General features: G+C 46.5%; 1 protein-coding gene across 2 annotated transcripts in view; it reads left to right on the forward strand.

Annotated features, from left to right (window-relative positions):
* LOC121286294 (RNA-binding protein Musashi homolog 1-like) overlaps positions 1-27,100 on the forward strand; it is a 144,588-nt gene that overhangs the window by 90,961 nt on the left and 26,527 nt on the right. For both annotated transcript variants that reach the window (XM_041203350.1, XM_041203351.1), the window contains exon 7: positions 15,418-15,466. In XM_041203350.1, coding sequence (XP_041059284.1) covers positions 15,418-15,466 — 49 coding nt within the window. The remainder of the gene's footprint in view (positions 1-15,417; positions 15,467-27,100) is intronic.

A 27,100-nucleotide genomic window follows, 5' to 3' on the forward strand; every position in this document is an offset into this window, starting at 1 on the left:
ATGTGGGCGAGAGAGCAGGGTGGAGTGTTAAAATGGCAAACGACAGGGAGGTTTGGGTCATTCTTGCGGACAGACCGCAGGTGTTCTGCAAAGCGGTCGCCCAGTTTACGTTTGGTCTCTCCAATGTAGAGGAGACCACATTGGGAGCAACGAATGCAGTAGACTAAGTTGGGGGAAATGCAAGTGAAATGCTGCTTCACTTGAAAGGAGTGTTTGGGTCCTTGGACGGTGAGGAGAGAGGAAGTGAAGGGGCAGGTGTTGCATCTTTTGCGTGGGCATGGGGTGGTGCCGTAGGAGGGGTTTGAGGAGTAGGGGGTGATGGAGGAGTGGACCAGGGTGTCCCGGAGGGAGCGATCCCTACGGAATGCCGATAAGGGGGGTGAAGGGAAGATGTGTTTGGTGGTGGCATCATGCTGGATTTGGCAGAAATGGTGGAGGATGATCCTTTGAATGCGGAGGCTGGTGGGGTGATAAGTGAGGACAAGGGGGACCCTATCATGTTTCTGGGAGGGAGGAGAAGGCGTGAGGGCAGATGCGCGGGAGATGGGCTGGACACGATTGAGGGCCCTGTCAACAACCGTGGGTGGAAAACCTCGGTTAAGGAAGAAGGAGGACATGTCAGAGGAACTGTTTTTGAATGTAGCATCATCGGAACAGATGCGACGGAGGTGAAGGAACTGAGAGAATGGGATGGAGTCCTTACAGGAAGCGGGGTGTGAGGAGCTGTAGTCGAGATAGCTGTGGGAGTCGGTGGGTTTGTAATGGATATTGGTGGACAGTCTATCACCAGAGATTGAGACAGAGAGGTCAAGGAAGGGAAGGGACACCCTGGTCCACTCCTCCATCACCCCCTACTCCTCAAACCCTCCTATGGCACCACCCCATGCCCACGCAAAAGATGCAACACCTGCCCCTTCACTTCCTCTCTCCTCACTGTCCAAGGACCCAAACACTCCTTTCAAGTGAAGCAGCATTTCACTTGCATTTCCCCCAACTTAGTCTTCTGCATTCGTTGCTCCCAATGTGGTCTCCTCTACATTGGAGAGACCAAACGTAAACTGGGCGACCGCTTTGCAGAACACCTGCGGTCTGTCCGCAAGAATGACCCAAACCTCCCTGTCGCTTGCCATTTTAACACTCCACCCTGCTCTCTTGCCCACATGTCTGTCCTTGGCTTGCTGCATTGTTCCAGTGAAGCCCAACGCAAACTGGAGGAACAACACCTCATCTTCCGACTAGGGACTTTACAGCCTTCCGGACTGAATATTGAATTCAACAACTTTAGGTCGTGAGCTCCCTCCCCCATCCCCACCCCCTTTCTGTTTCCCCCCTTCCTTTTTTTTCCAATAAATTATAAAGATTTTCCTTTTCCCAGCTATTTCCATTATAAAAAAAACCCCCCACTAGAGCTATACCTTGAGTGCCCTACCATCCATTCTTAATTAGCACATTCGTTTAGATAATATCACCAACTTTAACTTTAACACATGTGTTCTATTGTACTATTGTCGTTGACATCTTTTGATCTGCTTTTATCACTGCTTGTTTGTCCCTACAACCACACCGCCCCCCTCCACCTCTCTCTCTCTCTCTCTATCTCTCCGCCCCCCCCACACACACCTTAAACCAGCTTATATTTCAACTCTTTCTTGGACTCGAACTCAAGTTCTGTCGAAGGGTCATGAGGACTCGAAACGTCAACTCTTTTCTTCTCCGCCGATGCTGCCAGACCTGCTGAGTTTTTCCAGGTAATTCTGTTTTTGTTTTATCACTATTATCTCAGCAATGTAAATGAGCTCATGTGTTGCTGGTTCTGCCCTCTTTTGTGTGTGTTCATTCAGAACAATGCATTTTGGGTGATGCCCTTTTACCTGTGGAACCTGAATTGGGATCTAGGCCAGATTGATAGGATCCCAAGATTGTGTCTGTGTGTCTGTGTGTGTGTGTGTCTCCTAGTTTTGTCTACCGACCAGAAACCTAGTTACTACCCCTCCTTTAGTATGAAACCACTAAAGGACCTGAAAATTTCAGTGTCCGCTTCCCCATCTAGAAGTTCGTTGTACACGTTGATCCTTTTATGAACAACTTTCTTACACACATCCTACATGCATGACTACAGTACTTTGCATTTAAATAGATAAGCTAAGGTACGCCAAATGGCTGCCATCATTCTTATCCCTGTGTACCTTGTGACCTTTATCAGGTGAGGATAAGTTCAAACGCAGGGCACTAACCCAGATCAACCACTTAAAAAAAATTATTAGTATCTTGTAGTGAAGTACCTTGAAGCGATGCTCTGGATTTGCCCTTTCTATATGGTTTAATATGCCAGTGTAAGGATGGCAGTTTGGGGAACTGTTGGCAGAGATCCTGACAAAGAGAGCAACATGTGCAGTATACAACCTGAGACTCTTAATGGTGCCAGTGGATGCACAAAATGTTTACTCCCCAGCACTGACGGCCTTCACCTCGATGAGAACGTTCTTCAGGCGATTTTGGACAGATTGGCCATTTTGCTTTGAGAAATTGATTTGGCTCGCCTCTCTATTTTTAAAATGTTTTGTGTTTTGAAACATAGCCATTGAAGTCATCTGGCACAGTCACTTGTGCACATTGCCCAGCAGTGGGATCACATGGCTGCTTTCTCCATTTTGAACGAGGTCACTTGACGACCAATAACGAGCTGTTGTTACTTGATTGGGGACCTTCAGGAGTGAGTGAGCACCTGACAGGAGAGAACACTTTACTTCACCCACAGCTGCTGCTGACAGCTACTTTGGTCTAAATCATCCCTCCCCACCCCCACCCAAACCAATGATCCAAATCAGTGCAAATCCCCTGATGTGTGCAGAGCCCTTGGCAATCCATTCCTGCCATATTCACCATCCATCTGGAAGGAGATAATGTGAACAGCGAGCAGATAGTTTAATAAAATTAGGGTAAGGTGTTGTGAAATGGGGCATCCTGCCTCCTCCTCCTTTTGATGAGTTGTAGGCTCAATCTGCTGGAGATAGCTTCATGTGCTACATGGTGTATGTGAAGGGGCTGGAGGAGGTGGGTGTGTGGTGTATTTACTCCCCCCCACCCCCACCGGTTCCCGACCCTCTGTACTAGCTGTGCAATTATCATCATCGTTCAAAGACTGTTGGGGGAGGGGGGCATCTTACAAGGATGACAGGCAGAAGTGGGTTGGGGGAGGGGTTCGGAAATGCTCATTTCCTCAAGCCTTTTGTCTTCATGTGTCTCATAGGTGCATTCCATGGAGCCTTGGGCTACGAATGCATTTGAATCCATGTTCCCATTAATTTGCATATCACTCGGATTGCTGATACTAACTGATCTTGGCGTTCTTATTGAGGAATTATCCAGCAGCCTTTTCCAAACCTCCCAGGGCCACAAGATTTAAACTGAAAAAAAAAATCAGTGAATAAGAAATATTAACTCAAACAGGGATTGATCTGCCTGGAAATTCAGTGAAGTGGTGGGGCCCACTAGTTACAGATTGGAGCTGTAAAGGAATAGCCACATGCAAAAGTTAAATTTAAAAGACCTTGCTAACAGCCTGTATTTTTTTAAACAATTTTTTTTTACCCGTGGACTTTGAGGAGATCAAGGACTGAAATTTTACCGGGTGCTGTGGTCCTCCCCAGCATAAAGGTTGAGAGGGGGACCGACTCATGATACTGAAGGCTGCCCTGCAGCACCAACGCTGGGAGCAGCATTTATTGCTTGAAGTGAGGCTTCTGCCCCTTTCTCAGGAGGAAGACCTGGCTTAGAGACTGCCTGACAATCGGTGGCCAGCAGCTCCAGCCAGGAGCAACGGCCACTGTTAGGCAGTCAAGCCCACGATGCTGAGGAGCCCGGACTTTGACTTAAATATGGAGTTGGAGGTCTCGGCAAGCGATGTGAGTGGAGGGAGGAGGGGCTCAAGAGGGCCAGTGGAGAGGGGAGGGTGAAAGGGAGTGATGACTTTTAAAGGAGGTGGGGTGGGGCGGGTGGGGGGGGGGGGGGGTGGTTAGTGGGCAGTGCTTCTGATGGGACCAAGGGGTCAACAGAGGAGGTCCACCCTCTTGCCAGACACCAGCCTGCACAGCTAAAGCTGTCAGGCTTCTGCATAGCGTTGGGCCTCCTCCCAGCCCCATCTCTGCTTTGGTTAAAATGTTGGTAGTGACAGCATGAGGCCGTTACTTGAGTGCCTCGATGGGCCCAAGGGTGGACCCACAACTTCCCCCCGTCCCCTGGCGGGTGGATCAGTGGCGGCAAAGCTGCTTGCTGGATTTTATATGAAAAATTCAGTCCCAAATGTCTTTCTCACTCTCTTTCCTTAACCCAGCGCTCCCAGAAATCCTGTTTTATTCCCTTGTGCAGTAGGAGCTTATCTTAGCAGTGGAATTCAAGCTGTTGCCCCCCAACAATCCTGAAAGTGCTGGTTTATACTGGAGTCAGATTCTGTGGCTCTCCCTTAAATACTCTTATGTTCTTTGTATGAGTTAAAATGGTGAAAATTGCTGGCCGGTGTAAGTTGCCATCTTCAAACGGAAACAAGAGAGACAAAATATCTGAGGGGTAAGCTTGAGAGGTATGAAAGGGCAGGGCCCACCATCCTACTTTTCAACTCCCACCACCCCTCTCCCACCCTTCTCTTTCCCAGGTGCCACTAAAAATACCCATGTAAATTCTGGCAATGGTTCTTGCCTTATGTCAGTTCCAGGGTACTGTATGTTCCAACAGGACAGGAAGTGAAGATCACTCAACCATGGCTGCCTAATTACCAACCAGCTGAGTTTAATGAGTCACACCTAACAGCCTCAGTATCCTGTTACAGTGTTCCTGGGTGTCCTGGGGCAGAGAAATCCTACATGGAAGAAAGCCATCTATAGTCTGGGAGAGCCATTCCAACAAAACAGCTGAAGGGGGCAGAGGGCTGTGTATAGCTGCATTGTTAGCGAGGGAGCTTTAGGTGATGTGTTTTCAATCCAGTATTGCAGTGAAAGATAGAACTCGCATTTATATAACACCTTTCACAACCTCTGGTCATTCCAAAGCACTTTACAGCCAGTGAAGTATTTTTGACGTGTGGTGATTGTTATAATGTAGGAAATATGACAGACAACTTACGCACACCAAGATCCCACAAAGAAAAACATTGCGGGTAATAACCAAATAATCTCTTCATGTTGTTTGAGGGATAAATATTGTCCAGGATACATGTGTGAACTCCTGTGCTCTTAATTTGAAATAGTGCTGTGGGAGCTTTTATGTTTCCTGAGACAATACATGGCCTTAGTTTAACATCTCCATCGGAAAGACGGCACCTCCGGTGGTGCAGCACTCCCTCAGTGCTGCACTGAGCATGTTGGCCTGGATTTGGCACTCAAGCCTCTGGCACTGTTAACGGCGATGGTATATCTAATGCCAACATCTGCTGTCTGAAAAAAATGGGAACACTAATTACGGTCTGAAATTGTTGAATTCGCAAGGCTTGTAAAATGCCTGATCGAAACTGAGGTGGTGTTCCTTGAGCTTCCTTTGGGCTTCCTAGTCCAAGGCTCTGAGACTCCCAACAAAGATCAGCTAACATTAGAGTTTAAGCTGGGACCGATATGATTCAGTCAGGTTACTTAAGCAGTGCGCTGTTGGGAGTTGCTGGCGGAGTGTACAAAGGCACAGCTGAGATGAGGTCATTTCCTTGGATGCTGTGCTAACTGTAGTGAAGAGAAAGCAGGTCCTAGTGGTGAATTGCTTCAAACTTTGTAGTATGTTCAGCTTTCTCGCAGGTTATGTTGGAAAGCAATATCAACAATTACAGTTTAAGCCATAGAACATCACATGACACTATTGAGCGCAGAGTGTTTTGCCCATTTAGTAATGATTCCTCATGGAGGATATATGTAGATTATTAGCTATTTGGTTTATAAGCCGGAACCCAATTGGGGAGAAGATTTGTTTGATAGCCTTCTGGGATTGACAACTGGTGATGTAATTAATGGGTGCAAGTGCCTGAACTGGGCAGGGGATGTGGAGAGCGCACAATGTTTCTCCATCTGTGCACTCACTCATCTCTGTGAAGTTGAAACACATACATTTTTTATCGAGCTTGTAAATGGTTCATCCTCAGTCATTGCTGTCTGAGTGAAGCTTTGAAGCTGATGGGAAGTGATGGTTCATCTTGGTAACTGAAAGGAGTTAATGTGGTTTGCTCCACAGCTCAGGATTGCAAGTGTGCAACTGGCTCCAACAGATCAGGAACATCCCGGGTTTGATCTTAGCCTGGGTAGTGATAAGAGAGCGTTGATCTCGACATTCCTGGCTTAGGAGTAGCTTCCTGGTCATCCCTGCTGGACACAAATGTCAAATGAAGTTGTTGGGTTGGAGAAAGAGGAGGAAGGACGGGAAGGACTCTCCTTCAGTTGCTGCTGCAGTCACTCTACCCATTCTGCTCTGTCGATAGCCATTGTTACTGCCGCTCTCCTTTGTGCAGTCCTCAATTTTGCCAAGGAGGATGCACAGAACCCCCTCACTGACCACTCCCTGTGGACACAGAGCCCCCTCACTGACCTCTCCCTGTGGCCACAGAATCTCCTCACTGACCACTCCCTGTGGACAAGAATCCCCTCACTGACCACTCCCTGTGGACACAGAGCCCCCTCACTGACCAATCCTTGTGGACACAGCAACCCCTCACTGAGCACTCCCTGTGGGCATAGAACCCCCTCACTGAGCACTCCCTGTGGGCATAGAACCCCCTCACTGAGCACTCCCTGTGGGCATAGAACCCCCTCACTGAGCACTCCCTGTGGGCATAGAACCCCCTCACTGAGCACTCCCTGTGGGCATAGAACCCCCTCACTGAGCACTCCCTGTGGGCATAGAACCCCCTCACTGAGCACTCCCTGTGGGCATAGAACCCCCTCACTGAGCACTCCCTGTGGGCACAGAACCCCCTCACTGACCTCTCCCTGTGGGCACAGAACCCCCCTCACTGACCTCTCCCTGTGGGCACAGAACCCCCTTACTGACCTCTCCCTGTGGGCACAGAACCCCCTCACTGACCACTCCCTGTGGGCACAGAACCCCCTCACTGACCACTCCCTGTGGGCTTACAGAACCCCCTCACTGACCACTCCCTGTGGGCGCACAGAACCCCCTCACTGACCACTCCCTGTGGGCGCACAGAACCCCCTCACTGACCACTCCCTGTGGGCACAGAACTCCCTCACTGACCACTCCCTGTGGGCACAGAACCCCCTCACTGACCACTCCCTGTGAGCACAGAACCCCCTCACTGACCACTCCCTATGGCCACAGAAGCCCCTCACTGACCTCTCCCTGTGGTCACAGAACCTCCTCACTGACCACTCCCTGTGGACAAGAACCCCCTCACTGACCACTCCCTGTGGACACAGAGGCCCCTCACTGACCAGTCCTTGTGGACACAGCAACCCCTCACTGAGCACTCCCTGTGGGCATAGAACCCCCTCACTGAGCACTCCCTGTGGGCGCAGAACCCCCTCACTGAGCACTCCCTGTGGGCGCAGAGCCCCCTCACTGACCTCTCCCTGTGGGCGCAGAGCCCCCTCACCGACCCCTCCCTGTGGGCGCAGAGCCCCCTCACCGACCACTCCCTGTGGGCGCAGAGCCCCCTCACCGACCACTCCCTGTGGGCGCAGAGCCCCCTCACCGACCCCTCCCTGTGGGCGCAGAGCCCCCTCACCGACCCCTCCCTGTGGGCGCAGAGCCCCCTCACCGACCCCTCCCTGTGGGCGCAGAGCCCCCTCACCGACCCCTCCCTGTGGGCGCAGAGCCCCCTCACCGACCCCTCCCTGTGGGCGCAGAGCCCCCTCACCGACCCCTCCCTGTGGGCGCAGAGCCCCCTCACCGACCCCTCCCTGTGGGCGCAGGACCCCCTCACCGACCCCTCCCTGTGGGCGCAGGACCCCCTCACCGACCCCTCCCTGTGGGCGCAGGACCCCCTCACCGACCCCTCCCTGTGGCCGCAGGACCCCCTCACCGACCCCTCCCTGTGGCCGCAGGACCCCCTCACCGACCCCTCCCTGTGGCCGCAGGACCCCCTCACCGACCTCTCCCTGTGGCCACAAAATAGCCACCCTGGCCTGCTCTGCCAGACAGTAGAGCTGTAAGCAGAAAATTTCGCCTTAAAACTTTCTATACTTAGTTTTGTTGCAGAATTCCAGGACTGAATTAACCACAAAAGCTTGGTACAATTCCATAACAAAAACAGAATTACCTGGAAAAACTCAGCAGGTCTGGCAGCATCAGCGGAGAAGCATTCCACCTATTTTGGGTCTTAAAACCGACAAAATGACGGCTTAAGGCCGCAGTGATGGCGCTGGTTTGTTTTAAGGCTGCTGTTTGCTGGCAGCTCCATGGCCTGGCCATTGGCAGCTGATGCTAAAAGGGGCACATCTTGAGCATCAGCTGAGAACATGAGAAAACATCGAATGTTTTTGAGACTTTTTTTTGAGAGGGAGAGATTTTCTTCGTGTTGGGGAAGGCATTTGGGGCTCTTTGTGCGTCGTCCATTTTGGAACTGACTTTGAATGCAGGCTGTTCCTCAGAATTCTCCTAAACCCTTGTCATGGCAACCAAAAGTAACACAAGAGAATAACTCAAGTGTTGAGCTGAAGTTCTGATGTTTGAAAGGCTTTAACACCAGTGTGGATTGACACTTTGTCCCTGAGTTAGGACCTTTCTTCATTATGTTAAAACACAGATTTCCCAGTGCATGGCTGCCTCAATGTGTTTGTACTGGATGTTGATCCTGGTCTCTTGATGGCCTTTCTTCCCACCTTGCCATTGCTGCTAGAGGTGGCAGTCAGTGTGGCTGTTCAACTACATGTGGCAGCTCAGCCCATTCTCATAGTCCACACACTTCAATGTACAGCGAAGAGCCACTCTGCTGACCAGTGCAGATGGGAGTCCAGAACCTTAAAAGCTCGAAGAATAGTTAGGCCAATTGTGGCCTCTGCTGCCACTGAGATCAGCACAGGCCCAGAATGAAACCTGGCCTGTGGTTCGGGAGCAGATTTACCGTTGGATGGGATGTGTGGAGAGCTGTGTGCGGATAATTCATGCTCAGAATTTCCTCAGCGTTTCCCCTGCTCTGCTGCTGTAACTTTGGCAGGATCACTGTGTCCTTATACCAATGTGCTGAGACACCAATTCAACAGGGGCCTGGTATTTTAAAAGGACAAGACATCAGCCAGGAACAAAGCTACAAAGTCAATCTACATCTTTCAAACAAATTCCCTGGAAGACCATGCCTTCAGCTGCCTAGGCCCCAAGCTCTAGAAATTTATCTCTAAAACCCTCCACCTTTCTACCTCTCTTTCTTTTAAAACAATGCTTAAAACCTGCCTCTTAGCTGTCATAACATTGTGCTTCTTGAATCTGTGTCAGTTTTCTGGCTGATGTCGCTTCTGTGAAGCCCTTTTGGAACGTTTTGCTACATTAACAGTGCTATATAAGTGCAGGTTGTTGTTGCGCGGTCTTTTTGTTGCATGAGCTTTGGTGCAGGACTAGACTCCAACCCAGTAGTCTACAATTTGGGTCTCAAGCTCCATTGAATTCCTTGGCTCGTTGTACCTCGTTTGGCTGATGGTCAACCAGGTGATAATGGGGAGCCCGTTGTGGATTAGACCATTAGGTGTCAAGAATGCAGAAAGATATATTGGCTAATGTACTTATTCTAGGCCCTTGGCAAAGCTGGCAAGGCTACATTTATTGCTCATTCCTAGGTGGTGTTGGGCCCTGCTGTCCTTGTGGTGATGGATGTCACTGCTATTGCCCAGCTAGAATGCGGGCTAAAATGATATCACTTGGAGAAGGCTACCAGAGAAAGGGAGAGAGCCAAGAAGGGAATGAAAGAGAATATGAAGAGGCATATCAATCCGTCACCTCTGCAGAGTTATCTGATTTTAATTGGGGTTTGGGGGGTTGGGGAGTGCGTGGTGAGGAGAGGCATTCTAATTGGACTCCACATCCCTGGACTAGGGGAGGCAGATGGTCAGTCATGGTTGCTTGTCAGGTGACTCTGACTGGAAAGTGTGGGTAGGACAGAATCTGCCTCAAAGCACACTTGATGGATAGTTGTCAGAGCTAGTGGAAGCCCGCTGGCAACCATGGAACCATACTCCAACATAAGTCAGCACCTTCCGGAGAGAAGTTGAGGAGAAGAAAAGAAAACACACCATTATGTTAGTGGCGGAGCTGGCATGAATGAGCAGGCCCGGTCTGGTTCATTGTCCTTGAAGGAGCCTCACTGGTTGCTATGGGGACCAGAGGCCAGGGTCATGCTCTTTACTCCCTGTGAGGTTGATTGACTGATGTAGGGTTTAATAATGCAGCTGTAATTTTTTTTTTCTTTCTCATCGTACTCTTGGCTGGAAAATTAAAGATGACATTTAACAAGGGCATATTACACCGCACTGGCAATGAATGAAGGCTTGCCGCGTATTGTGCCGTGGGATGGAGGTTAGGCCAGTGGAGTGAAAGGACAAAGCCGATGGGCCAAGTCCTTTAATGTAGCTGCCTGTCTTCAGTTCCATGGTCTGGTACGTACATAAGATTATTGCTGCTGGTTGATTCTGTATTGCCTCTTTTATCTTGGGACAAAATTGGATTTTTTTTTTGTTGCTGAATCACTTTCAATGAATGAATTCTGAGGCCTTTAGTTCAAACCCTAAACTCAACAGTGTTTGGGCCAGTAATTGTTGCCCTACTGCCACTGTGTGGGTGGGATTTTTGTCCCCTAGTTGTGGTTGCCAGTGTGTATGGATTGCTGGGAAGAGGGCAGAGGGGAAGCTGCTTTTATTGTGTCTGAAGAAAGAGAGAGAACCTATTTCTGTACAGTGCTGCTTTTAATTTGTGATTAATTTGTGAAATGTGCATTAGGAGATGCCTCTTTTTTTGTCACAGCCTCGGTGAATGTGAATAGAAAGCTTATCTGGTCTGAGCAGGTCGGTTGTGTTGAGCTTCTGACAGGTAGAAGGTTATTACCTGATAGGGGTGATTATTTTTTGTTGCAACTTTCCTGTCTAACTTTGTCCTCTGCTGAAGTTGCCTAGCTTGTTGCTAGGGTGTGGTTCCAGAGGAGTCCTCTGGTATATGGTACCTTGCCCATGAGGCTGCCAATTGAGCATTAAGTCACCAGAATGCAGTAAGGTAAGTTAACCCATGTGTCACCTGTCGGCCGATTACTTCATTGTGGGCATGTGGGATCGTGGAGAGGTTCTCGTCCAATGCCTGTGTGCACAAACGCCCAACAGGGGAGCTAGTAATCAGGAGCAAGTATCGTTGGTTGGCTAACGATCATTTGTTTCTCCTTCTCATCACTCCCCCCGCCCGCCCCGCCACTCCCCCCGCCCGCCCCGCCACTCCCCCCGCCCGCCCCGCCACTCCCCCCTTTCTCTTAGGTGGTGAGCTTCCTCTAGCTTTTGATTCTACGCAGAGTTGCTAGAGCTGATAAAATGTCATAACGTTTGGTCCAAGCCCAGTTAAGACCTTACTTCACGTTGCTTGCCCTCATTCAACAAATGGTAGAAGAGAAAGTGATCAACCTAAAGCTGAGCAAAGAACACCCAAAAAAAAAACAAAAGCAGGGAGTGACTGAGTGGGAAGAGGCAGGTTTTTATATTAAATTTATTTTATATTTTATATTGCTAGATTGTAGCTTGAAATACTCCACAGCTTGGAGAGTCTCTTGGGTTCGGCTGTTTATTTTAAAAGAAAGTTGACTGACTATTAATTCTCTTGAATGCAGTAAAGCAAGTTAACCCAGGAGCCGAGCTAGCAGAATGGAATTGGGTCAAATGGGAACCATTGCGTTGCTGTTAACTAGAACTCCTTTACATGTTTGCTCAGTTTAGGCTGCCGCCTTAGCTCTCATCATTCCCAGAGTATTGAAATACAAGTGCAGGTGGTGGATATGGTGCTCTCAGACTAGAGAGTTAAAGTGGAAGGTTTCCCTTTTGAAAAACTCTTTTGAGTTTGAGAGAGAGAGAGAGAGAGAGCGCCCAATTCTCAGGCACCAGTATCCAAAGTCCAGCTCCACTAACAAAACCCTGCTTTCTGTGCCTGACCTCTTGAGTAAAGTGGATGTGTGTGCTTTTGCACTGCAGTGTAAGCTCCGAAGAATAAATCAGTCCTTAGGGACTGGGGAGGACAAACAGCTATGTAAATGCTTTCTCAGAGGAACAATCTCAGCCTTTCACGTTGTAAATGATTGCAGAATTATTCATGCAGGAGGTATTTTCTGGCACAAAGCTGTTCCAAAGTGAGATCTGAAAGATTGCGGATTGTAGTATGTCCAGTAATTGAGGGCAGAGCTGTAATGAAATTGAAGGTGTGTGTTAATCTGTTGGCATTTAATGAGTGCCAGGCACAGGCTTTATTTAACCCATAGCTAGCGAGGCCAATTACAGCAAAAAAACCCATCCCTCCCCCCAAACACAGCCCCATTTGAGCCCAGTTAACTTGGCAGATGCCAAGGATTGAGTATTCCCATTCTGTCCAGAATCACCAAATGTCGGCGCACAGAAACCGTTCCACCAACCTACCAAGTCTCTGACTAATCCTACTCCTGCTCCTTGCTATATCTTCCAGTGTTCTCTTTTAAGAAAAAATGTAATCCTCTACAAAAGCAAGGTCTTGTGATGCTCAGGTTTGAAGAGGACATGGCAGAGGGCAATTTTATGGCTCACTCTTACAGTGCCCAACTGGGCCAGTGTTGTAGTTTGTCTCTCATGATCTTAATCAATCTCTCATTCACAATCTCTTGGTCTTACTACATTTGTGTATGACATATTTTCTCTCTCACTGTCTCTCTTGCCGCCTTATCACTTTTCAGGAAGGGTCTTGCTGCATTTGCACACTCTCTCCCCTTTCTGTTTCCCACCATGGTGTTTGCTCCCCCTGTCTCTGTCTGTCTGTCCCAGTTGGCCCTCCCCCTCTCTCCCCTCGCTCCCTCCCACCATGTATCTCACTATGACTCCCACGCCCAACTCCACTAGGGCCCCCTGTCCCTCCCTGTCCTCATGTCTGTCTCTTCCTCCTCTCTGTCTTCCGCCTTTTCTTTGCTGGTGTCTTTCTCATTTGTTTTCCCTTCTGTGTATTGATTGTGTGGTAGGCCTTGTATGTGGGGAAAATAGCCTGGTTGGGTTTTCTTTCTGCTTAACACTGCTTAACATTCCCCAAATGGAACTGATGTCCTAGTGATCTGAAAAGCTTTAGTTAAATGAAATCAAATGAGGTGAAGTATGAAGCTGATGGTCAGTCCCTTGCCCAGAACACAGCATACCTGCAGTGCCAGTGCCTGGGGAATGTCTGGCGCACGGTACCTGTAGTGGCAATGCCCAGGAATGTGCACTCTTGTTAGCTGCAGAACCCGAGTGTTTATAAAGCTGCTGCTTTGTGTGGAAATCCTTCTATAATTGAAAAAGAGCTTAATGCTGCTACATGCTGACATTCTTTGTGGCTGACTCAGCCAGTGGCACACGTGGTAAGGTGCAGCTTAGGCTGTAACGTGACGTCTATTTGCAGAGCTTAGGGCCTTAAAAAGCAGGGATTGACTCGGATTCCGAGCAAGAAGACGTTGGCAGAAGGAAAGTAAGGGAGGAAGTAAAAATGCCAAACAGCGTATTGTGGTATTAAACCTCAAACCTCTTAAAGAGACATGGTCCTAATCCAAAGCAATAATGAGTCACTGATTAAAACCCTAAAAGGTGTACTGCGCCAGACTCTGAAATCTTTGCCAGTGCCACTTGCCACATTGGTGCTGAGGTGGTGTGCAGGAGTTAACCAGGATGACTAAAAGTTCTTCACCCTCAGTGGAACTCTTGTCTAATGTGGAATCTCTTGGGATGCCAGAGGCCAGTAACAGTAGGCCACATCCTGCTAACACTTGCATTAAAGAGAAGACCCACTGCCACGTCATTTATAGGAATCAAGTTGTCATTCAGCATATTTGCATTCCCTTTCCTTGTCTACTTAAAATAAAAATGAAATTCAGCTCCGTCCATGGAAAATTAAAAGCAAGACTGAGCGGTGTTTGGTGTCGGTCGAGGTTGGACGTCATTTTCCCTCACCATCTGCTCCAGCCCCAAATTTATTACTAGAACATGATTTTGTTTTTGTGCTGGGGGCAGCGCTACACATCCAGCCTGGTGTTTGTCAACCTTCGTGACATCTTCGGAGGAAATCCCAGTCTTAACAATAAGAGTGTTCATTTATATGGCACCATTAGCATGGCAAAATGTCCCAAGGCATTTCCAACATAGGCCGGAAATTAGACAGGAGCCAGAGAAAGAACCCAGATAAAGCCTTCAAATCAACAATGAACCTGGTCAATGAGAAATGCCTAAACACTAGGGTTCCAATGGCTCCTTTAACATCTTTTCCCATGCTAACCCTTTCTCCTCTCCCAAAGGCACTGGCTCCTTGCTGGAAAATTACTTTGGTTGTCCTCCTGAACCTTGCTGCAGTGCCCCATCCCTGTGAGATTAAATGTCAATGAGTGTTGACAGGTTAAACAGCTGTGGAGCTGAGCTACATCCTACCTACTTGAGTATTGCCCCTGGAGAGCATTTTATTATATCAAAAGGTGTTATATCAATGTAAGATGTTGTTATTCACACATGCGCTTTACTTCAGGGGGCACTGAGTAGTGATCGGGGAGAGAAGGAATCAAACCTGGCCATTTTTCTGCCTCTCTCCATTTGGCGCTGGAATTAATTCTAGCGTTGGTGACACAGTGTCAGACCTTTTACTGCAGACCAGGAATTGAAATTGGGATCATCCTTGTCTATACAACTAACTGAGCCATCAGGGCAGCCACTGCATCAGGTGATAGGAATTGTTCCAAAGGCCTTAGTGCAGCTTTTGCAGGTGCTATGTTTTAATCTCTCTGCCGCACCGCCCCCCCCCCCCCCCCCCCCCCAACCCCGCCACACCACCCCAAGCCCCTGGTTAAAGGGAGTCCTGTGTGAGTTTACTATAAACATGTTGCTGATTGCCCAGTGCCACCAGAAGTTCTGCAGAACTTGTACCCTTCTCTCTCAACAGCTCACTACTGGGGTGAGATTGAAGGAAAGAAAATAGCAAATAACACAATGCTGAGGTAAAACTGGTAAGTGCTGGAAATGCATAGGCTAGTTGGTATCTGTAAATAGTGATTTCACATGGCAGGCCCTTTATTATAATGTGCTTCAGGGAAATCAATGAGAGTAAATTGTGGAAGTAGGCCATTTGGCTTGACCAGTTCATGCCAGTGTTTACCTAAGATGCACACTTGCCATCAGCTCCCTTAGGTCTTCGACTTGACACATTGCCAATCGTAGACAGTCTCAAACTTGGGAGAATCGAGGGGAAATATTGACAATGTCTTGTTTTTTTCAACAGGTAGATGATGCCATGCTGATGTTTGACAAGACAACCAATCGACATCGAGGTAAGTGTCTGGTTCACAATGAGTTTCTTACCGTTTTATGGAAATCAGTTTGCTGACACTGTCTCGTTGATCCCACATTTGGCTCTTAAAATGGGCACAGCTGGGATTCCTCCTCAGAACAAAGCAAGTCTTCGAATTCAAGTTGCTGTCTCATTCTTCCTATTGAGTTTTTTGTAGAGTGTTACTAATATTATCACCCAAGAAGCCTGAGGTTTATAGCTTTTGAAAAATTATTTCTAAATTTGTTTAGCCATTTGCACCTGGGTTCATATTCTATAATTCACACACCCCTGCATTCTGTAATATAAATCTCTTCATACTGAAGAATTCATCTTCTTTACACTGTATATTTCACTTCTGTTAATGTTATATAATGCACATACATCTATAATGTACTTCCTTTACACCATATAATTCACACCTATTTATATTATCCAGTTTATATTTGTTTTATTGTATAATGCACATTTCTTTACACTGAAGATTGGGCCTAAAGTTCAGCTGTTTTACTGGGACATTTTCGTGATGCTGAACACCCTCATCATTCCTCTCCCATATTATCCATTGCTTCTACAAAAATATTGGCACAAATAGGCTGTTGACCATCTCCCTGCTAACGCCCCCACCCCCCAATTCCCCCAGAACTCTCTGGAGCCTATGTCAGATTCACTCCTTGATTCCTTTTCACAGTCCATCACAGTGAGGGCCATTGGGGACATAGGAGACTGAAGGTTTCATTCCCTTCTGTAATGCACTGCCCATCAAGTTTCTGTAAAATTTCTGTGTGTGCTATATTTACATCGTTGTTAATCAGGCAAGTGAGGTTATGAGTAGTGGAGAAAGAGAGAGCAAAAGCATGGGAGATATTAAGAGCGATATAGAGTAGAGGAAAAGAGAGAGAGTCATAATGTGTTATCTGCTCCCTCTGGCAGTGCATGAACCATCTAATAACTAGGAAATGATGATGGGTGACAGGAGCATTATTAACCAATACAGCTACAATGAGGCTGATAATGTTGCATTGTCATGACTGATGCCTTTATTAACATCAGTGACCCTGAGCACCTCATATCAAAATGTACAAGTCCAATATTACACAAACCAGTTTTAAAAAAAAAAGCACAACAATTGATTGGGAGATGACATTCTTGCATTATTGACATTAATGAGTGAATACCTCAAATTAAAGTCTGCAGCAACTCATGACACCATAGCCTTTAGGTAGTTAGTTAAAAATCTAAAGTATCAACATGCTTGATGGCACTTTGGGTGGATTAGAGCTGTACAAGTCAGTCCTGAGTCAGCCAACTTAGGCTGGCAGTGGTTATAGGGGTGGGATGGCTCAAGTAGAAGAAATTAACTTGCATTTATACAGCATCATTCATGACCACTATGACATGTCTTTGCTAATGACACCCATTCCCTGAGAAAGAATAACAAAACGTATATTGCTAAAGGAAGAGACATGCTGTTGAAGCCTTCGTCTTGCACTCATCAGGACAGACACAAGAATGCCAAATTTTAAAGGGAACAACAATTTAGCCTACTTCAAATTGGCCTAAAAGGGTAAGGTATATCAAAAATTTGAGCAACAGGTGAAGCTAGCCATTTCATGTTGCTACTAGCAGCATAGTGGCATTTTCCACTAACAGGATGCTGCTGTCAAGCCAAAAAGGCATTCTGCCTACCACACAAATGAGTAATATATATGAGTTTCAGTGCTGGTGCAATACCAGGTATATACACCGTATGCCCCAACAACTGGTGGATTGCATCAAGCAGGACAGCCCTTCGGCTGTTCGCAGTAGGCAGGGTAGTAACCGTACTCAACCAGCTCGTGCATGCCAAACTCAGAACATAATGTCTAACATTAGATCTGGCTCTGCAACTGGACAGCACTTCCTGAACAACCCCAAGTATGCTAAGAATTACACTAACAACCATTTTAAGATTATTGGGCTCACAATGTGGCTCACTTGCGCTCGCTAGAAATTGCATTTACTCATATGCAGGGACCTGTCCACTGCAGGCAAAAGGAACATGTCCAGGTATTGTGCCTTTTTTGAATTAAACAAAAGCTTGGGGCACAATACTTCCCTGATGCATTCTTCATGTCACGCCTCAACCAATCAGAGTCAACTTGTCAAACAATCAGCACCCTTTTCTCATGCAGTATAAATTGTTGCTCCCTTTGAAATTTGGCAGCCCTGGCATCTATCCTGATGAGTGCAAGATGAAAAGCTTTGACAACATCTTTTTTTTTTAGCAACACAAGTTTTATACTACCAAGCAACTGCACAAGAACAAGAACCCTGACAGATAGCTAGGACTATTCTCCCTGTGTCCCTCACCACTACCCCACCACATACATGCCTTCTTTCCTTTTGCCTGCCCAATGATGCTGAATCCAGTTCTAGCATCCCTACCACTGAAACCCATTGACTCAACCCAGGTCCAGCATTGGACCTGGATTCTCTTGGTCTGAGATACTGCTCAGCTTTACTCTGGGCTCAGCCTGTACACAATATGGTGGGAAGCTTTGTTTCCAGAATCTCTGTTAAATGATTTGATTCATTATCTGGTGCCAGTGGTTGCCACTGGAATCTTACTGCAGGCGAGAGTGAATTCTGGCAGAGGCCGATATGTTTTGAAAGCTCCAGAGGATGTTGAAGGAAGTTGGGATTGATTGGCAGTTCCAGAAGGAAGTTGAATTGAATCTTGAATCAAACAGTGCTTAGGCAGGAAGCAAGTGTTTTATTAGAGGTGTGCAGGTGGGAATTGTACTTCCAGCAGCTACAGGTTTGGTGTTGAACTGTTATTTGTCGGCTAATAATAACGTCACCAATCGTTTTTTATTGAGGTGCCAGACCCACTTTGAGGTTCCTTGCGAAGAGGGTTCCCATTTCTTTGATCAGCCACCATAAGACGGGTGGAAGATCTGCTGAACCCTGGGTCGATGTGTATTGAGGCTTCCGCTGATCTTTTGCTGAAGTAATTGGGGGGCCAATTAGGAGAACCCACCGACCATCAACCAATTTTTAGCAACGATACGTATTTGCTTCACCACTACCTGTGACAATATTTTCCCTCCCCCAGCTGCTCAGCAAAGATGGATTTCCTATTGAGACCCAATAATGCTATGCCCTGCAATAAGCTAGTGGGAGTAAGACTTGCAAAGAAGCACATTAGGTTAAAGTGGTTGGCTACAGTAAAGATTAAATGAACTAAGACTTGCTATTCTACAACAGTTTTTATAACCTCAAGCATCCTAAAGCACTTGACAACCAATTAGAAATGTAGCCAAGTTGTGAACAGGGCACAGAGTCCGCAAAGGTAGATGGTTAAGCAGATGGGATATAATGTGGGAAAATGTGAGGTTATCCACTTTGGTAGGAAGAATAGAAAAGCAAAATATTTAAATTGAGAGAGCCTATAGAATCCTGTGGTACAGAGGGGTCTGGGTGTCCTTATCCATGAATCTCACAAGGTTAGCATGCAAGTACAGCAAGTAATTAGGAAGGTACATAGAATGTTGGCCATTATTGCAAGGGATATAAAAGTAGGGAAGTCTTGCTATAACTGTATCGGGCGTTAATGTGACCACACTTGGAGTACTGTGTACAGTTTTGGTTCCCTTACCAAAGGAGTGGTAACTTGCATTGGAAGTAGCTCACTAAGTTGATTGCTGGGATAAGGGGTTTGTCATATAAGGAAAGGTTGAGCAAATTGGGCCAATCCTCAATGGAGTTTAAAAGAATGAGAGGTGATCTTATCAAAAGATAAAAGATTCTGAGGGGGCTTGAAGGATAGATGCTAAGAGGATGTTTCCCCTATTCGGGGAATCTAGAACTGGGAGCACTGTTTCAAAATAAGAGGTCTCCCATTTTAAGCTGGAAATGAGGAGGAATTTCTTCTGAGGGTCATCCATCTTTGGAATTCTCTTCTCCAGAGACCAGTGGAGGCTGGGTCATTGAATTTATTCAAGGCTGAATTAGACAGATTTTTGATCTACAAAGGAGTCAAGTGTTAGTGGGGGGCAGACAACAGAGTGGCGTTCAGGCCATAACCAGATCATCCATGATCTTATTGAATGGTGGAGCAGGCTCAAGGGGTCAAATGGTCTATTTCTCCTCCTTGCTCTTATGCTTTTGTATCACTATTGCAATGTAGGAAACTAATTTTATGCACACCAAGCTCCCACAAGCAGCAGTGTGGTAAAGGCCAGACAACATCTTTCTAGTAATGGTTGAATGATACACATTGGCCAGGACAGGAAGATCTGCCCCTTTCCCAGTAGTCACATGGAAGCATGTATGTCCACCTGAGAAGTTTAACATCTCATCTGAAAGATGGTACCTCCAATAATGCAGCATTCTCTCAGTACTGCATTAGAGTGTCAGCCAAGATTAGGTGCTTAAATCTCTGGAGTGAGACTTGAACCCACTTTTGACTCGGAAGTAAAAGTGCTACCTACTGAACCACCCATGAGTACGTAACTTACATTTGGTACCTACTTAGTGTTTTGGAGCCAGTGGAAATGTTCTGTTAAGAGGTTGGAGAAAGAGACTAAATTGCTTCCTGGCAGAACTGAATGTCATTTCTGAAAGGGAGCTGGGAACAACTGGATGGGACATGATGTCTGGACTGAAAGGAAAAGAAAAATAAGATTTCCAAACAGCTGGATGGATTACAGGGCCCAAACAAAGAGTAGATTGTAAGGGTGAAGGCGTCATATTCTGAGAGAATCCAGAGATAAAAGCCCCAACTGAATGCTGTCATGTGAGCCCCTAACCTGCTCACTGATTGTTTTCAGTATTCAGCCCAGGTTTCAGCAGCCTTGATCTCAGTATTAATGTAATCCTTTGCTGCTACTGATACTCAATGACTTGAGTTGGCCTGTATTACAGCTCTGTGCCTCTGAGGTTCTGTGGGTTTATTTGTATCTTGTAAACCTTAACCCAGCCCAATCTCTCAGCACTTCCCTGCCCTGGTTCATTCTCCTTTTTTCCTTTCTTTTCACTCACTTCACTTTCACACAGGAACAGACTCTGATTTCCTGCTTTTCGAGTTTGTGCTTTCTTTCCTTTTCCTGTCATTCATCGTTCTTCAGTTTCTCCTCTCTCCCGCACACCCCCCCCACCATTCCCATCCTCTCTCAATCTCTTGCTTTTACACCCAAGCCTCTTAATACTATCTTGGGAGTATTTTGCTGTTACTAGTTGCTCATCTTGGGGCTATTTGAGAAACAGGTGTAATATTACTGAAGAACAAGCCAATGAGGGACAGTAAATCATAGAGTCATAGAGATCTACAGCACAGAAAAAGGCCCTTTGGCCCATCAAGTCTGTGCTGGTCAAAGAAGTACCTAACTATTCGAATCCCATTTTCCGGCACTAGGCCCATAGCCTTGTATGCCATGGCATCGCAAGTGCATATCCAAATACTTCTTAAATGTTATGATAGTTTCTGCCTCTACCACCCTTTTCAGGCAGTGTTCCAGATTCCCACTATCCTCAGGATGAAAAAATTCTTCTTCACATTCCCTCTAAACCTCCTGCTCCTTACCTTAAATCTATGCCCCCAGTTATTAACCCCTCCACCAAGTTCCTTCCTGTCTCCCCTATCAATGCCCCTCATAATTTTATACACCTCAATCATGTCCCCACTCAATCTCTTCTGCTCCAAGGAAAATAACCCCAGTCTATCCAATCTCTCCTCATAAATAAAACTCTCCAACCCAGGCAACGTCCTGGTAAATCTCCTCTGCACTCTCGCTAGTGCAATCACATCCTTCCTATAATGCGGATTGCAGAACTGCATGCAATACTCTAGCTGTGACCTAACCAGCGTTTTATAGAGTTTCAGCATAACCTCCCTGCCCTTATATTCTATGCCTCAGCTAATAAAGGCAAGTATCCCATAGGCTTTCTTAACCACAGCGATAAAAGCAAAGAACTGCAGATGCTGGAAATCCAAAACAAAAACAAAAACAGAAATACCTGGAAAAACTCAGCAGGTCTGGCAGCATCGGTGGAGAAGAGCACAGTTGACGTTTCGAGGACTCGATGCTGATTCTCCACTGATGCTGCCAGACCTGCTGAGTTTTTCCAGGTATTTCTGTTTTTGTTTTTGTTTTGCCTTCTTAACCACCTTATCTACCTGTCCCGCTACCTTAAGGGACCGGTGGACATACACCAAGGTCCCTCTGATCCTCGGTACTTCCCATGGTCCTACCATTCATCGTCTATTCCCATGCCTTGTTTGTCCTGCCCAAGTGCATCACCTCACACTTATCTGGATTAAATTCCATTTGCCACTGATCAGCCCATTTGATCAGCCTGTCTATATCCTCTTGTAAGCTAAGACTACCCTCCTCACTATTTAGCAGCCCACCAATTTTCGTGTCATCCGCGAACTTACTGATCATCTCCTACATTCAAGTCTAAATCGTTTATATATACCACAAACAGCAAGGTACCCAACACCGATCCCTGTGGAACTCCACTGGACACAGGCATCCAGTCACAAAAGCACCCCTCAGCCATCACCCTCTGCTTACTGCCACTCAGCAAATTCTAGATCCAATTTGCTAAATTGCCTTGGATCCCATGGGCTTCTACCTTCGTTATCGGTCTCCCATGCGGGACCTTATCAAAAGCCTTGCTGAAGTCCAAGTAGACCACGTCAAATGCATTGCCCTTATCTACACATCTGGTCACCTCTTTGAAAAATTCATTCAAATTGGTCAGACATGATCTCCCCTTAACAAAACCATGCTCACCATCCTTGATTAATCCCTGTCTCTTCAAGTGTACATTAATTCTGTCCCTCAGAATTGCTTCCAATAGTTTCCCTACCACTGAGGTTAGACTGACTGGCCTATAGCTCCCTGGTTTATCCCTTCCTCCCTTCTTGAATAACGGTACCACATTGGCTGCCCTCCAGTCCTCCGGCACCTCCCCTGTGGCCAGAGAGGTACTGAAAATTATTGCCAGCGCCCTTGCTATCTCCTCTCTTGCCTCACTCAACAGCCTGGGATACATTTCATCCAGGCCTGGAGAATTATCTACTTTTAAGCCTGGCAGACCACTTAGAGCCTCCTCCCTTTCTATTCTAATTTCTTTTAATTATATCACAGTCCTTCTGCCTGATTTCCATACCCATGTCGTCCCTCTCACTTGTGAACACTGACACAAAGTATTCATTTAGAACCCTACCTACGTCTTCCGGCTCCACACACAAATTACCCCTATGATCCTTAATGGGCCCTACTCTTTCCCTAGTTATCCTCTCACTCTTAAATCAGATAAGAGATTCTGACAAAATGACTGAAGAGGTTGACTGAATGGCAAGTAATGCAGAGAGAACGCATTAAGTACTAGGCGAGGAGGAAGTGGAGAGGAAGAGCACGAGAGCGCCATAAGGACTGAGCGGGGAGAAGAGAGCATCTTAAGGATTGGGGAATGGAGGGAGGTGCAGTGTGCAGACTGAGGGGGGTTGCGGGGGGAAGCCATAACAATACAATGGAAGGGGAAGTATTAAGAGAGAAAGCACACTGGGCATCCGCTCTGGGTGTCTCCATTGCTTCCCAGACTGCGAGTGCTCAGTAGGCCCCTGAAATTAGCAATAGATCAAATACTATTGGCAGATATATTGATCCTACCTGGACTCCAGGAAGGACCAATTCACTCCTTGGTCCTACCTGGAGTCAGGAGGTCGTGAGCATCATCACCCCCTTCCTCCCCAGCCACCCTCAACCACTTTGAGATGGGACAATTCTGTGTGTCGGGATTTGGCAAAACCAACAACAAATAATTTACCCCCAACTTTTAAGTTTCTGAAATGCTGTTGCTCTGCTTCCCTGAAAACTTTACCTAACAAAACATCTATCGATCTCAGTCTTCAAGGTCTAATTGACTCCCAGAATCCACAGCCTTTTGGGGGAGTTCCACATTTCCATCATCCTTTGTGTGAACAAATGCTTCTTGATTTCCCTCCTGAATGGCTGAACTCTGATTTTTAAAATTGTGCCTCCTCGTTTTGGATTCCCCACCTGATCCTTTTATCATTTTAAGCACCTCAATTAGATCACCCGTCATCCTCCTAAGCCAAGTTTATTGGTTCATCCAACTTAAAGCAACCAGTGTAAATTATAAATCCTGCCCTCACCACCTCCGATACAAGTGACATCCTGTGGTGCCAGTTGCTTGTGGAGGGTCATGGAGAGTGTTTATTGGGAGACCTACGTTAACTGGGTCTCTATAAGCTGCGGAGGCTACAAAAGGAGAGGCCTGCTCTGGCTTGTCTAATTAGAGAGACAGGCAATTGGCTCTAAAAGCATAAACCACCTCAACTGCGGAGCCTGATGAATTGCTTGTGACAGCCAGTGGCTTCAGAGTAAATCCGGGCCGGGTAAGCCCAGGACAGACTTGCTGACACCAGTCCCTTTGTGCTGGATCCATGGGAGTGGTTTACTCTACACAGAACAATGCAGCTTGGAGATTCTTCTGTTTCTAATATGTCCAGTGCTCACTTTATGCAAAAAGGAATGCTGTCACTTGAACCTAGTTTGGAAATTTGAACATGGCCCTGCCTCAGAGGCCTCTCCACATGACCAGTGCCCCTGACGTCAAAGGGTGAGGGAGGAGGGTAAACAATTTTTTGGGGGGTTGGAAGAAAAATGATTTTAACTGCTTTCTTGCAAGATGCCCAAATAGGCATAGGACGAGATTCTAGTGGACCATAAACACTGGAATAGACCAGTTGGGCTGAAGGCCTGTTTCTGTGCTCTATAATCTATGTAACTTGATGTAACTAAGTGTATTAGAATTTAATTTGATTGCGAATGACAGCTTCTATGCAATGTTGTAGGCTGGTGGACGGATGGTGGGCAGTCAGCTTTGGAGTTGGTGGAATTGGAAATGGGCTTTACTGTTGAGTAGGAAGGGCCTTAGCTCTCCAGTGCCAGCCTGATCGTTGGGGCAGGGAGGTTGTGCTTTGATATTTAGCTTGGAGGTGGGGGGTCCTTAGAAATTGCTTTGTTCTCTCTTACCTAAAATTGTTACTAGCAGTCTTAACCAGTCCAATAGAAATTACTAGCTGACCACTGATGTGTCCATTGTGACACCATTTTAGCCACATGCAGTAACTTTAGTAGAAAGTATTGTATACTATAGAGGTTAATGTAAAGTACACACTAGTTAGGTGCATATGCCATGCAAATCTAGACATGGAGGTCACATGTTCAAAGATCCTTTATTTACTCAAAATTGCAGCAGGACACATTTAGAGTCTCAATTAGCCAGATGTCTGCATTTGGCCTCCATCCCCTTAAGCGAGAGGGTGGACGGGAATCAGCCAAGGACTCAGCTCCTGGCCGTCCTGCAGTTAGATTCCCTGCTGGATGCTGCTTATATGTGGATGTTGGGTGAGAACGGGCTCAGGCTCAGAGTTCCCCTTGTTTTCACTGCCTAAAGCTCACAGAAGCAAAGGTCACTGAGTGAAAGTAGCAAAGGGCAACAGGCGCCTGCTAATCATCCTGGCATGTTCAAGAGAGGAGGGGGATATGGTGCTGGGGGCATGTAGCAACAATCAATACATAGATCCAACAAGGAATGGCCCTTACTCTGGGAATTTAGCATTTTAGCCATCAGGGTGCAGAAATGCACCAAAGTAACTGTGTCCTGTAATAGAGGCCCGACTGATTTGCTGCAGCCCTCCAGAGAAACTCCAGCCTGATCAGGCCTACAGGTGACTCCAGTCCACACAAAGTGGTTGTTATGAAAAAAGGTCTCTGTAGCAGCCTGGCAACCATTCGGTCATTTGGGAGCGTTAACAAATGCAGCCATCCCCAGGTTCTTAGCTCGAACTTTTAAAAAGAGTGACCAGTTTTCACATTAGAAAATCATTATTCTCTTTTTTTTTAAAAATCTAAAGTAACCTCTTAACAAAGGAGTCTCTGTTAATTGACCAGCTTGTGGGCACCCAATGTTTGAGGTCTGGCCTCTTTGACCCCTGACCTCCTAACGACTCAACCCTAGTCCCTGAATACGCAGATTACAGCTCCATCCAGCATCACCACATCTGTCACTGTAATTTAGGAATGAGGTATGCAGCCATGGCAACCTGACCAGAGCTGTCCGTCATTACAATGTATTAACAGCAGGCAAGCAGGCCAGGCTTTCTTGTACAGGCTGGACTTTGCAATTATCAGGTTAATATGGCAGGACAAACACACAAGCAGGAGGAGACAGACTGAGAGACACACAGACACACACACAGGTTGCTAGAAGCCAAGTATTTTTAGGTAACAAAAGAAAATGTTCAGTTATAAGTTGTTTATTATTTGAAAGAAAAATACATTTCTGATGGAGCATTGACACAAAGTTATGGATCAAGAAAGTTCTCTCAGTAATCTCTCTCACTGGGTGAGAAAGTAAGAGCAAAGTTGCATTTAAATAGTGCCTTTTACCAAAGGCCTGACTTTTGAGGAATCAAGAAGACTCCATGGATCTTTAAGAATGGCAGGCAAGACCTGGATGCAGACATCCAACTGCCCCCCCAACCCCTGTTTCTGACAAACCCAGTTTTTGCTAGCATGGGGAAGGGAGTAAGGCGTGCTTCACATAGAGGAAAAACCAAGCTCAGCAGAACCATTTGAATTCAGTGCTGAGTTCAAATGCACCTGAGTTTAGCTGTTGCAAGTGCCTTAACCCAAAGGGTAGGAGTGATGACATTACGCAGTAAACATAAACACTCTTTTAAAGATAGATAAGGTCTGGAATTCCCTTTGTAACAGCACTGTGGGTAAACCTACACCATGTGGACTGCAAACAGCTCACCACCTCAAGGGCAATTAGGGATGGACAATAAATGCTGGCCTAGCCAGTGATACCCAAACCCCATGAAAAGAATTTTAATTATTGTCAGGATCTCAAGATTTTAAAAAAAAATTCTGCTATTTAAATCTTTAAATACCAGCCGTCACTGGGAGTTAAAAAATCTGCTGGACTCCTTTGATTGGCAGGCTATATGGTGCAGGTTGGAAAACAGTAGGACCCGGTCTGTTAAGAATGCTTGGCTGAGTTTCAAAAGCCACAATCAACACAACAGGGGTTTTTGAGTTTGAGTTTGATTGACAGTTTAAAGACAGTATTAAAGGATTCGCAACCTTTGTGGTGCCTAAATAGAAGTTTGTTCATTTTTATAAGAGATTAATCACTTGAGATTTCAAAGTTTTGAGTGGGTCTTATAAATTCTTTTTCACTATCAAGTGTGTACAAGTGAGAGTATTAGGTGTCAGAAATGTACTTAATTTCATAACCACACGGCTCCTGAGTCTGTCCATGGTGGATACTGGGAAAGTGGCTATGGAGTTAGTATGGATGGGATATGAGAGGCCATGAGGGGGATGGATTGAGACATAAGGTGGTATAGGGGGGTATGAGCACCTATGCGTGGGTATGAGCAGCTATAGGGATGAGTGAGGGGGTGTGAGGTGTAAGGGCTAGAGGACCTAACAATTTGTTAAACAACTGGGTTGAAACCCCAGAGAACTAAGGAAGGCTTTCTAACCAACCTGCTTTGGCATTCGCCCACCCCTGTGCTTTTGTCCCAGAAGCACAGGGACAGCGG

Source organism: Carcharodon carcharias, chromosome 13, assembly GCF_017639515.1.
Source record: "Carcharodon carcharias isolate sCarCar2 chromosome 13, sCarCar2.pri, whole genome shotgun sequence".
Classification (NCBI taxonomy): Eukaryota; Metazoa; Chordata; class Chondrichthyes; order Lamniformes; family Lamnidae; genus Carcharodon; species Carcharodon carcharias.